This window comes from Phalaenopsis equestris, unplaced genomic scaffold (assembly GCF_001263595.1).
Source record: "Phalaenopsis equestris unplaced genomic scaffold, ASM126359v1 Scaffold200668, whole genome shotgun sequence".
Taxonomy (NCBI): Eukaryota; Viridiplantae; Streptophyta; class Magnoliopsida; order Asparagales; family Orchidaceae; genus Phalaenopsis; species Phalaenopsis equestris.
In genome coordinates, this window is record NW_018220479.1 from 515,153 (window position 1) to 529,747 (window position 14,595).

General features: G+C 33.2%; 1 protein-coding gene across 3 annotated transcripts in view; it reads left to right on the forward strand.

Moving 5' to 3' along the window:
- Positions 1-13,747: 13,747 nt before the first annotated feature.
- LOC110035902 overlaps positions 13,748-14,595 on the forward strand; it is a 2,404-nt gene continuing 1,556 nt past the window's right edge. Inside the window, exon 1 of one of the 3 annotated variants that reach the window (XM_020740232.1) lies at positions 13,748-14,563. In XM_020740232.1, the coding sequence (XP_020595891.1) occupies positions 14,156-14,563 (408 nt within the window). In that variant the 5' untranslated portion in view covers positions 13,748-14,155. The remainder of the gene's footprint in view (positions 14,564-14,595) is intronic. The other 2 variants (XM_020740230.1, XM_020740233.1) reach the window with 2 other exon arrangements.

Below are 14,595 nucleotides of genomic sequence, written 5' to 3' on the forward strand. Positions count from 1 at the left end.
ATATATATATATATATGCATGCCTTGATCTGTTGGTTGGCGGGGTTTCAGTAAATCTCCTCAGGTCAAGGGTTTGAATCCCCGCAACACGGTGGTCGTCGAATAATAGCACATGACGAGAGCTTCTCACCATAGAGCCTAGCGCACAAGAAATCAATATTTGAGCATTTATATACCGATTCTTTATATATATATACCGATTCTTTATATATATATATATATGGTTGAATTTTAGCTGTTTTTTTGTTTGTATTGAAAGAGTCCTATGGATCAATTTATCTTTAATTATTGAAGATCAGTTGTCGGAATGTTTAAAATATTACTGATAGAGATGAGAATTAGAAAGAATATTGGGCATTTATATACATGCCACCCAATTGCTATGCATCTACTGATCTAAATCCTAATAGTTTAATTTTTATATCCATATCACCCAAATATCTCGTATTGCATAGGAAATAACACCATTTTAATGCACATGCAAGCTGATATGTATGTAAAAGGTACTTGGTAGTCAGCTTGAATAGCACTGGAATGAGAATATTTGAACGAGTATGCAGGAAAAAAATATGATAACTATGATAAAAACATGTGCAAAATAATCTGAGTACAATACTTAGTTTTTTGGGGAATTTGGGCACATGTCACACAATTGTTGTATATTTAATTAACATTTTTAGTACCTAAACTTTTATATTTAGATGCATAACACTCAAATTTATAGCATCATGTGAAGAAAATACCACCAGTACTAACTTTTCAGGAGTGAAATATATGTTCTATATATAATTGTACATATCAAATTTAGGTGTTAGACATGTAAATCTATAAAAATTGTGTGGTAAGTATGTGAATTTTCCTTGATTTTAATACTCTCATATAACCAATAATTAATAAAAATAGATAATGGGTTTTGAATATCCGACATCAAAGTTTTTAGGTTATTAGTAATAATCAGTTAGATCTGTAATTTAGATCTATAACTTTCTACTAAAGTGTTTTAGTGTTATTCTAATACTTACCAAAAAAATATCAAGAATATAATCAGGTTTGTGACATGTTTGCGCGGCGCGCGCGCGCGTGTGTCTATATATATATATATATATATATATATATTTATATTTTGACAATGTGCAAGTGCCGATTCTGAGGAGATCTAATGGTTCGTAAGAGAATAGTGCAATGAAGGAGGACCCACTGACAGAAGTTTAGGAGCCACTTATCCAATCAAGTGCAACAGTTCGAGCTAGAGCCGACCCAGCCACAAAAAATGCCAAATGACCTGAATCTGAACCGTTCAATTAGAAACGAGAAAGAGACATTCAAGCCAACCGGCGCAAACAAGCCGATTCAAGTGAAGATCTAGCCTTTCAGCATCTCCACTCATATTAGGGGTGTTCAATAGCTCCACCATCTGTCATCAAGGGTCGACTTCCAGACTTACTAATCCGATTGAACTAGTTTTGTCAACCCGAAGCCAATCAAGCTTAGTCGACCGACAACCCTGACTAAGCCCAAGCGATCGAATTGACCCTCTTGGGATGAAGCCATATAAGCTTAACCAAATGCGCCAAATAACAGTAAGCAATTTTGACCTATATCTGTAAAATACCTAGAATGTCATATACAACCCTTATTAAAGCAAAGGAAAAAATGTAACATCAATTTATTATACTATTTCCCTATAATAAAGGAGATCATTTAATAAACAAAGTGGGTGTAAATATAGTCAAATTTAGCTAAAACGGTCGGGAAAGATAAACATGATTGATAAAATTTACTATTCATTAATATTTTTTCCCTCTTTGACTCACTTTATCTCTCTCTACTTTGTTTTGCTCGATCTCTTAGGTATAATTCATGGATGAATTAGGATTTAACATTCTAAAAGGAATGACGACCATGGATTATGCCATAAATAAGAAGAGGAGCAACCCACTACAAAGAAAAACTAATATAAGATACACCATTAGCATGGAGTGTAGCAGTGAATTTGTGAATCTGCAGATTCGAGAGTTGATGGATCAAATGCATGATGTCATCTGAGTCTCGTTGGCTTAGGGAAAAGAGCAATACCCCTGAGAGGGAAGGCTAGTGTATAATGGCCAAAGAGTCCCCCAAGCTCTAGAAAGGGAGGAAGATCTCTCCTAGTACTTCGATAGTGGTTGATTGACATCAATAGTCAGACTCTCAGTACTTCGATAGTGTTTTGTTGGAACGGATCGACCATCACTGATTCATGCATACTAAAGTACCATGATAGCCAGTGAATGCATTCTCAAGGAAAATATCTGAGGTCGAGCACCCATAAAGGTTTAAAATCCCGACACCAAAGTTTTATAAGGGCAGCACTGATCGGACCGACCATATAGCCTTATGTGAGTCAAATATGTGTCAATTGAGGATCACCGACATGTTGAATTGACGTCTCTTATTTATCAGGTTGAGGGTGTCGGTGCTTAAGTGGTTCAATGCATTACCGCCGAGAGTGATCGCATTATTTGCTAATTTCAAGCGGTTGTTTATGACATAGTTTGCCAGCACCCAAAAGCCTTGTAAAAATTCACAGGCCATCCTGCAGATCCGACAAGGATAGGATGAGATCCTTCACTTGTTTTTCAAACACTTTTAAAAGGAGATGTTGTAAGTGAAGGAGTTGGAGCCCACAGTAGCTCATGATGTCCTAGCTTAAGGGATAAATCAAGGACCTTTTTTTGTACAAGTTGTACTTGTAACAGTCGAAGACACTAACTGAGTTGTTGAAACTAGCCAACAGTTACATATCAGTAGCTAGAAGAATACAACTTCTCCCCCACATTATTCATAACTGAGCAAGCCAACTGCCATCTGCAATAGAGAATCAACCATGGAGAAATTTGGGAGCCAAGAAATAATCCTCACTTTGCTCAAACTTGTCTCAAAGACTCACAAAGACACTTAGATTAGTGCACAACAAACATAGCCCACCATTGAGGGAGTTAAGACATACTTAGAAATAGACTAAATCAAAATTCTTTTTTTCACTTTCAAGGTCATCAAATTCATGAACCATAAGAGGTGTCTTATGACACACTACTTTGGCAGCCTTGGGGTGGGAGGTTTCAGTGTCAACGACCGCACGAGCCTTCTTATTCATGTATTGGGTAACAATCGCTGCCTCTCACTCAGACTCCAAAGTGTCAGAGGCTACCTAATCTACCTCTATTATTCTCCTGAATGCTTTTGATTGTAGCATCCAATTGACAGTTATTGGATCAAGATACTGGTAAACCAAAATTTGTTGTCGAACGACCCTTGTCGCTTCAACCAGTACCCAATCCAACACCTTCTTCTTTGATTTGTCGGGAAGGCCACTAGAGATAACATTTGAGATATTTCAATCATATGGAGAAGAATCAATGCAGATCTAAAGCTTCTAATCCTTCACATTATTTTCTAGTCTCTAGAGTTAAATCTTATCGAGAGAGAAGAGCTAGAGATGGCTATCTAGACCAACCCTGAGATATGTGAAGAGCTCCATTGACTAAGGGATTCTTGATAACGGAAGGGAAATACAATGGTCATAATGAAAACAATGGAAATTGATAGAAACTATGCAAGAATGGTTTCATAGAAATTGAAGAAGTCTCATAGTTCACAACAAAGAAGCAACCTCAAGCTGATGCAAAATTGGTCCTTATAGAAGATAATGTATGAGCTATAACGAGTGTGTTGACCGAAATAAATTCTTTTATTTGAAAGTAGTAACATGTTTGATTATATAATTTTTATATATATATAATTTTGGATTTTGAATGTAATATTTTGATTTTTGAAAATGAAACCAAAAGAACTAACATATTTAATAATTTAAATAACCGAGCTCCTCACCAAAACAATTCACTTATCCTAGAAATAGATACATTCCTTGTTAGCGTGACTCGATTACATAAACTAACGAAAATTTATGATATCCGTTTGGTCTGTGAATCTTTTTATATGTTGGCCGAAAAGTTCTCTTATCTAATATAAAGATTAGATCAAGTTTATATTACCTAGTTTATTCAGTTTCATATAGAGCCTATAGTTAATTACATCTTAAACGACTGAAATCACTTAAGAAAACTCTCGATAATGACCAGAGGTGTTTGTCTTCAAGAGTAGAAACTTTAGTGCTCAAGGTAGGACGTAGAAAACCAAATGAGATTGGATCAAATATGATCAAATATTTTGGGAACCCAAAGGAAAGATAAGCAGGAGATGTCACAAATCTCAAGGAGAACCTCATTAGCTTCCCAAACTATCTTATGGTTTAGCTTTAGTTTCAGAGATGATATTACTTGATGTTTCATCTTGTCATTTTTATTACTTAGGGCTTACATTTGCATGATATCTGATTATGCAAATAACCTAGAAGATAGAAGGATTTATGTCATACCGAATGACGACTTTGGAGTCCTAAAAAGTTAGGGCTTAAATTGCACAACATGGTTGTGCAAAAGCCTAAAGATAACATGAGGATTTATGTCACACTAGGCAGACTACCTCGAAGTCATATGGTTTGTTTTTGTTAAACTAAGGGAAGCTTTTGCTGGTGAAGATCCATTTTGCTCTCTTGAAGATGTTCTTTTCTTGCATCCAAGTCATGCTGCCCACAGAACTTGCTTCGAGCTCCTCGCTGTAGTCGTAGCTCTAAGGTTTGCAAATTGTTTTGTTTTTAATAATTTTTATTATTAAAATGTTTATAAAAGGAATTTTTAATTTAAGTTAAGTGACACTGATCAAGATCTCACGGTTCCTTCGTCTTGACATAATAATCATTTTCGAAGAGCTCAAAATATGATTTAAACAAACATAACATAAACAAATTTAAATACATTCTCAACAAACATTCAAATGAAATTAAACTCAATCAACTAAAGTTTTTAGCTCAAGTGAATTAACCCTAATCAAGGCCATCCAAATCTTCCATTTCCACTAAAATCATTCCAATCTTTAATCTATTAATCTGAGTCTATGAAATGAACCATCTCATAGACACTTATCAATAATCGTGCACAAAATAAGCCAAAACTTTAATCGAGAGTATTCTTGGGAGCCACCACTCCTGAGATGTAATTAATTATAAATTATGCAGTTTAAAAAGATGTTAGGAGTCAAGTTTTAATATTAAATCAAGTTTAACACATAATAACATAGTAATTAAGATTATAATAATAAAAATAAGTATTGCTATCATGATATTATCCTTCATCTCCAAACGATCAAGCATTCAAGAGAATTTTCTTTTCAAAGCTTCTCTACATACATGATCACTATCTAAAGTTAATTCTCGTTATTATCAACCCATCAAAAAATTTTGCAATTGACATATATTATATTTCTATGACAGTAATAAAATTACCTCTCATAACTGTATTTTTTTCTTGATGTATAGTTAAAACAATCCATTCAATAGTTGCATTATAGAATTTTTGAAGCATTTGAAATTCTTGAACTCATTTTAACTTGAAATTCAATATTTAATGCTTAATTAAGAAATTAGACTATTTGTATGATAAATAAATAAATAGTAATTAAGGGCTCATTATCAACATAAAGCATTACATATAAAAAAATAGTAAACTCTTAAGTTCTAATAATAAAAATTTAAGGTTCAAAGCATGGAATAGAAAATATGCATCAGCTGATAATCCTTAATAAAACTCAGTAAAAAACAAAATTTATATCAAAAGACACTACAAAACATCAGTTACAGATATTCAATGCATTCACTAAAGCATCTGTGATTTCTTCCCTCAATTGGATCATCTCTTGAACCCCCTCCCTACTGTCAAAGCCTTTAGCTCTGATATCTTCCTCTAACAATGATTGTTGACCGCGACTTTATATATGCTTAAAAATACAAGATAAATATGGACGTAATAAATATTCAATAATTGTAAAGTCACACTTATCAACGCAAGTATACGTATCGCTCAAGTAATATAAGGCTCTAATGGTGTCCTAGATATCGATCCCACAGGGAGTGGTTTAGAACTGCGAACTAAGATTTTAGAAAATCAATACTTTAATTACAACAACGAAGTTCAATTTGTTTATCTGTCACTAATAAGCAATAGAAATAAATATGTAAATTTAATAACTCTTAAATAACTAATGATACTAAGGAGGGTCTAATTGTGATATTCAATATATAAAAAAACATCATTCTCCTTTTCAAGAAATTATAGTGAATGAATGAAGTGAATTAGTTCAATTTATATTGTGTCAAATATGAGCATAGTTATTCTTTACCCTTTGATCCAGGCAAAAAGAACATTGACTAATCCTACGCTTATTTACTGAATCTGCGGCTGGGTTGGGAGGATATCGGCTCTCACTTCGGAGCTCCCACGTTCTCCTCACCTGAGGGCTAACATCTACACTTCAGCGCCCAAACGATAGAACCGAATTGGGGATTTTAGTCTGTCACTCTAAAATCTCTAATTCTACGCCCGATAATATTATTTCCCTATTTATTTGCATCCAACTTCCAAGGGCTTTAAACTCCTTGAATCTTGGATGTAATCCTCACTTTAGTTGTAAAACTTAATATATTTTAACAAATCAATTGATTGGATTGAAAGTACATTAAGACCGAAGTGAAAAAATCATTACAATTTCTTAAATATTTTCATGGCTTCAACAATTCAAATCACAATTTCACAAATCTCAATACAAGGAGAAAAACAGAGAAAACTACTCAGATCTCATGGAGAGAACACAACAAAACTAAGAATTCATATATAAAATCAAAGTCATACAAACTATAACAAGTAAATAACTTATCTCTAGTTTCTCCCCAAGAACACTCCTCAAAGTTCCTCTGAATCTCTTCCTTTCTTTACAACACATAGAATTCCTCTTCGAAGTAGCAAAGATGAAGAAATCTCTCACTTTCCCTCCACTCTTACAATTTCTCGAAAAATTCCTCACAATTGCAATCTTTCTAATCTCTAGGAACTCTCTCTAGCACTTCCTTTACTCCCTAGATTCTTTCCCTCCTTCTCCAGGCTCTCAAAATTTTGGCCAAAATAGTCTTTTAAAGTTGTGGATGAGCTTTCCCAAGAGTTGCCTAAGCATCTCTTCAAAATTTGGCATTATCCAAAGCTTGAGTAGGCATAACCGTCGAGCTCGCCGTCGGCGGCCTCGAGGGCGTCGTCGGCGTACTTCTGAGAATTTTGTCCTGTAGCCTCGGGAAAAACTCGCTGTAGGCGGAGTCAAGGGCGCCGTCGGCGGACTAGTTCAAATCTCCACATTTTGGTCCTTTTCGCTCCAAATTCGCTTATTTTTGTATCTTTTTGCTCCAATGACCCTAATTCATCATTCATGTAACAAAACATCAAAAATACCTTTCTTTAAAGTGCAATATCATTAAAAATAATATAAAATAGGTATGAAAATCTCAACATATTTTCCTCTGGTCAATTGTCCAATACAAAATTTGATTACTTCAACAAATATAAGCATAGGATCTTCAGCTAAGACCCTAAAATCCTTATCATCTCGAGATGGATGCCTGGTATAAAATTATGCAATGTTGACATTGTCACAATTATCTTTATTTACTTTTTCATGGATTATGGCAGCATATCTCAAAGTATGACACATTTGATTATTCATATGTTGAATGTTCTCTCAATAACACTATGTAGTGATGAGTTTCTCTTATCAAATAATTCATTCCTTCTTCTGATCACTTGTCCCTTGCATTTAAAATAAAAAATATGGTACTTCATATAAGAAAGTGGCTTTAAAATTCCTTGTTGTAACAAATATCTAGAATCAACGAGATAATATTATTCTAAATAATAGCATTATTATTACATCAATTAAATTTTAATTTCTCATGTTAGACCATTTATATACTGACCAAGAGAGGGCATTAGAAATTTGTATTCACATCTCTGAGTTACAAATTCAATATGTGATTATCATAAGCACTCCTCATCTCGTCATCAAGGAGGTAAAACATATGTTGAAGTGTCATAATGCTAAGATATTCTATGTTAGAGACCCAAAACATATAATATATGTAATTTTATTATTGTTTCCAATACATGCATTGACATGTGCCATCAAACACTCTTATACAATCCTTTTTAAAATATTTATGTATGCAATTAATTTTTGGTAAAAAATGCATACAAATAAAATGTAAAATATAATGAGTACCTTAAAGAATGACATATATCTAGTATCGTAACGAATTTCTTTTGGTGTATGCCCAAAAGTGCGATCCATGTTTTTGACAATATTGTTTAACAATCTAACTAACACATTAAGCCTAATATCAAAATACATATTGATAGTCTTGATTAACTGTTAAAATTGCTCTAAAGTAGCACATATTGACTCATTATATGACATTATATATAAAGTGATAGTTAGTACTTCCCTATATGAAAATTGGAATGATTCATTCAAACCTTAAAGATATTACAATTAATTTAGTAAATAATAATTTTTTTTTCCTTAGATCTGAAACATGTTTTGAATTATATATTGATGAACTTCGAGTAGTTCTGCAATTCATTTGTCACCCATAGATGAGAATGAAATTCCCAGTGTCTTACACAAATATATATTGTAGTGTTCATTGATGATACATATTGTAGTTGATAAAATTATTATTCATTATACTGTCTCTATCATTTCATCTTTATTTTGTTGATTCATCTCATCATTTTATGCATGTCAAAGTATAATACACATCATGAACTAGACAAAAAGTGAACTAGTAGAAATAAAAAGTACTACAAAATGTTCAAATACAACTCACATATGCAATAACACAAGCAGATAAAAATATATCGTTAATATAAGGAAATACATATTGTTTGAATAGATGTTCGAATAGGTGTTCAAGGCATAAGCACATAAGTAAAACATATAGGGTGGAAGTCACATAATCAAAGAAATACAAATTTTTCAAATACATGTTCAACTTATTTAAAACCAAACTTAAGTGTAACTAAAAAATAAAGAGTTCAATTAGACTAATTGAATAAGAAACAATGGAGGTAATGAATCCTTCGCTTTGGCATCGTCGTCATAAAAACCTCTCCCTTTCTTGGACTTCAAAAATTTTTGTTGAGAATAAAAAGAATGACATATTCTTGATTATTTTGGGAACAAAGTCCAATAATTTAATGACTTCTATCATATTAGGGTATGTGAGCACCATATGTCATACTATGAAAAGTTGTAACAAACTATGAAATTTGTTCAATTAAAAATTGGGTGTCGACACCGAGATATATCGAATCAAGTTTCTCCACCAACTTAGAGTCTATGCCACAATTTTATTTTATTTTATTATTAGTTTTTTTGTTTTTTTAGTTTTTTTTTTAGTTTTTTTTGCATTTGACACTACCTATATTTAAGAAAGTCAAGGTTCAAATTATATGAAAATTTGGAGAATTTATATAATGTCTTCTTCTAACCAAAACTTTTTCTCTCTCCACTCCTCAAATGCATTTACTCTTTACTTAATAGGATTTCAACCAAATCCAATTGCTCCTTGATTTACCTCTTTCCACAGTTTTCAATATTTTTCAGTTAATCACATTTTTTCTTAAACAGACTTTTATCATACACTCTTCCCAATTTTTTAATAGAAACTTTAGGTTATGTTTTGCCAACTATCTTTATTGAAATGTGATGTTGATATGTTGCTTAATTTAATCTCTTTTAAGCATAAATGAAAGGCAAAAATCTTCATCTCTTTCTCATTCTCTCAAGTAGCTGATATCCAACATTTTGTTTTCCTATTTCTTGTATTAGAACAATAAAAAGTTGGAAAAAATTAATAAATTAAGCTTTTAAGTAAGAATTAATAAAAAGAAAAAAGTGTATAGAAACATAAAATGAACAAGCAGCTAAAGTAGAGCTCAATGAGGTCATTTTGTCAAAGAAGATCACCAACTGCATTCGATCATTATATAGGTGTAGAAACTTGGGCTATAAAATCAAGTAGTATTATGTTTGAGTGTATCATGTGGGCTATAAAACCAAGTAGTATATGTGATTGAATATGTCGTCCAATGATAACAAAATAGTGAAAATGATTATATGAATCACACCTATTGATCGGTTGAGCCCTTTGTATTTTTTTACATCATCGGTATGCATAACATAATCAAAGCAACATAGCCAAAACCTGCACTACATATAGCATATACTATGTTATTGCCATATCAAAAACCTTCAACACACAACATAGATGAAAATAAATCCCTCCACACATTAAGAAATGCATCTTATTTTTCACGTGCAACTAGAAAAGTAATAAATTTCAACAAAAGTTAACCATTGTATATGCTAGAATGTATAAGTGAAATAGCCATGAGGAAAATAAATACTTATGTGCATGCATAAGAATTAAGTCATACGTATTACCTTCCAAATATATGTTAAAATACCACCCATCCAAATTAAAATCCATCAACACAAATCAAAACTAGAGTAATCCCACAGTCTCCATAGCATACTCACAATAGTTTGTAACAATACCACTTGGTCCTTAAAGTATTTACAAACATAGCACAAAACTCTTATCTATTTACATATATTTAATATCACAACACACACCTCTCATGTACATACATACATACATAACACAAAATTCTTAGGTTCACACCTAAACTTTCATCTTTATGCACATACCACTAAAAACATTAATAGCAATTACAAAAATGAAATTGTCAAAACTGACATGCACATTGTCATGCCTATGGTCTCATGCATGTAATAAGTTATACATGTTTAAGATGTAAAACACATACAAAAATGAGTCGTATGTAAGTAAATATTCCAAATTTATGTTAAACCTCCACTCACCCATCTAAAGCCTATAGCTATAACCACAATCACGACAATCCAACCAAATCAAGGTGCATACAATTCTTTTATATTGACAAAGTTCACACCTAAACTCTCTTTGTTATGCTCATAAATTCAGATCATGAAATGTTGGCCTAACCAACAACTTTAATCTAGCCAGAGCAATCCCACCAAAACAATAACAAGCCCACAAAATTGTTGATGTGAGACATTTCTTGAATAAGAACTAGAAATTAAAAAAGCTATAAAACCACTCGGTTCAATTGCATTTACATACATAATACATAAATCTTATGTCTTCAAATATTTTTAATATCACAACACACACCTACATACATACCACACAACTCTTAGGAATTTACAAATCTCACAACTAAACTTTCATCTTTACACACAAATATCACACCTAAACACCACAAAATTTTGAAGCAAGTATAAAAATAACAATGTCAAAAGTGAAATGCACCTCTAACCAAAAAAGAGCACTCCTATTTAATCCACATTAAGCCAAAAAATTTTGAGACAAATAATGGATCCAAAAATTTCAAGGACGTAGCATGAAATGTATTCAATACGACCATGAAACTAAATAGTTTCAGAGTACATAAGTGATTGCATTTTCAAAAACCTTATGAATATGATGAAAATCCACATATCACATCAACCCGAAACGCATCATATTCCAAAAATGTGCGTATCGAGAATCACATAGATACATATAGAGGAATCGAAGGGAACAACATAAATGAGAAGTAGCTTCAAGCATCGATATGAAAGGAAACCATAAACAAGGTGAAGAAATCGAGTAGTGAGGGGGGCAAACCAAAGTTTGTTTGAGCATCATCATCTAATGCGAAAATTTTGTTTGAACATAATTCTTAAATAAAATAAATTATTATATATACATATATATTTGGGAAAATAATAAATATACTTTTCAGAAAGTATTTTACTTAAATAATATTTTAAGAAAGTGACAATGCCACCCCCAAACTTTTTCTTCCACATTTCAAAATTTCACTTAAATATCAAATTTCATGGTAAAACCCCTACCCTTATTTTTCATTTTTATCAATACATTGATTCCATAGTTAAAAAAAAAAAAAATTGGCTGGGTCTTTAATTTATAATTATACCAGCCCCCAACCATCCTCGTGTGCCTAATTATTCAAGGACCACCCTCACTACCGCAAATTGGCCGTAGGAGGATTCAAACCTGAGAACTGAGGGGACTTACAACTTTCAAAGACGTTGCTCTGCTCCCAACAAGTCATAGCTGGCAGGGGGCGCACGCGCACACGCACATACAAATATATATATATTGTTGGGTGATTTTATTAAAAAAAATGGACTTTCATCCTTGATTGTCGTCCCTCCCTAAATGCACTAGACCGCCCATAATGAAGAGGTAAATTCGGCCATTTTGTTAGGTGAGCTTAGTTCAACCATTTAGGCAAGTGGGTCCAGTTCAACTATCTCGTTAAGTGGGCACTATTCAACTATTTCTATAAGTGAGCTCAATTCATCCATTTCAGGAGGTGGGCCCAATTCAAACACCTCTGCATGTGGCTTAATTATCATGTTTATTGGATATATAATCATATTTGTCTACACAAGTCACTTAAATATATATATATATATATATATATTTAATTTGTATTAAGAAGATTTACTCAAATGTTATGTATTTACATATGAAACACCTAAAGTTTAATTTATTCATATCTGTCATCTTATATATACATGAAAATATATATTTTACTTTCAAAAAATTAAAATAATTATGTTTTGTGATATTGAACATTCAGCTGATATAACTATAAAAATAAAATTTAAGTGTTAGATATGTAAATACGTAAGAATTGGGTGGTATATATTTAACTCATATCATATCTAATTTTTTAAGAAAATAGAAACAACACATTTGTCCTCTGTGTAGTCCGTATTCCTGCATGATTGTTGAGAGCTTAGTATATTTGATCGTCTACAACAAAATTTTCTCATGTAACACGAATGTCGAACTGTGATAGGATCTCGCAAAAATTGTTTAAATAAAATTATTCAAATTTTGACTAAAAGTCATTCAGAGACCTGGTTTCAAGTCGTCCAATAGACCGGCTTGACAAGACGGACCCAACGGTATCGAAGTCAATCTAATCCGAGTCAAATCAAGCATAGATATACTTTTTAAAGTTTTCTATATACATTTGAAAAGTAAAACATATGTCGAATTTGGTGAGCTGATATTCAAATTGAGCATCATCTAACGATCATAAAATCGCTCATTTCTGATAACGTTAAGATACTCAAATGTCTATCAAACGTGGTCTGATCGAGAGAATCTCTTCAGACCGTTCGATCAGAGTGACAATTATCCCCCTCAAATTCAGATTTTTAGTTATATCAAAGGGTATTTTGTTTTTCCCCCCTCTTGAAATATCAATTTTGTCTCTCTTGAAATATCAGATTGCTTTAGCTCCTCTCATGTAAGGTCTAGGGAGACTGTTGACCACTAAAAAAAGAAGCTAGTTCCGCCCTCCGAATACCTGCTGAGTTCTTGTGTAAATATAAAAAATTAATTAACCAATCTACCCCTAGACCTTACTAGCTTCTTGGGGTCTACATAAACTCAATGATATTTACACAAGAACTCAGACCATGTTTGATAGCCATTCTTATCAAACATAAATAGATATGATAAATTACTTTCTGATATTTCAACTAAAAATCAATTCTGTCGTTAATACATCAATACTAAAAATAATAATAATTTCACTCACTCGAAATACGAAATTTAAATTCAGACTTTTAAACAGTTTAGAGTTCTATGGAATTTAAAATCAATTCTGTCGTCTAAATTTATCCAACCCATGGAATTAACAAAACTCATTCTTTCGATTTATAGTTTGAATTTTCAATCTGTTAGAGAATTCTGCGGCCAGAATCTCATACCAGAGTACACAAAACCGAAAAAGGGGAGCAGATTTCGTTTATAAATCAAGCAACCAACGCCAGTCGGATCAACGGGAAGAGGAGCGAGCGGCAGTGATCTCTTTCTCCTTCCCTTGAATTCCTCGCCAAATTATTTAAAAAGATTTGCAGATTCAATCGATAGCCATAAAGAATCTATCTGCAATAGCTCTTGGGTTCGTTTCCATTCTCCTTGCACAACCATCGAATTCCGGCGACATCTTCTTCCCCGCAAAGATGCCACCTTTTCTCACAACTGATTAGCTTTGCACTCCCCTGTATCTCAAAACAGACGAGCCTTCTTCGCTCATAAATCAAAAATGGTACTTCAAGAAGAAAGAAACCACAACAATGGCTGCCGCAGGGAAAGATCTGGTTTCATGCCGAAGAAGCACAAGGCGAATAAAGTTCCGCAGCGTGGGCTCGGCATTGCTGCTCTTGAGAAGCTTCGAAGAGAAGACCAACAGAGCAGGATTGCCGGCTGGTTCTCCGCCGGCGACAATACCACCACCGCTACAGCTTCCACTGGAGGCAGCGTGCATCTCTCCTCTGGCGTCATATCACCCGCCCCCTTTCTCCCCGCACTCGAGCAAAGCACAAAACCCTGTTTTTTCGGTTCTTCGCCATTATTTGGGAATTCAGTACAGAGCGAAAGTTCCTCCATTTCAAGCTCGCGGTTGCCTCTACTTCCCAGGAAGCTGCAAGAGGGGCAACAAAGATACTCACTGGTTCTTAAAAACTTGAAAACAGATATATATAT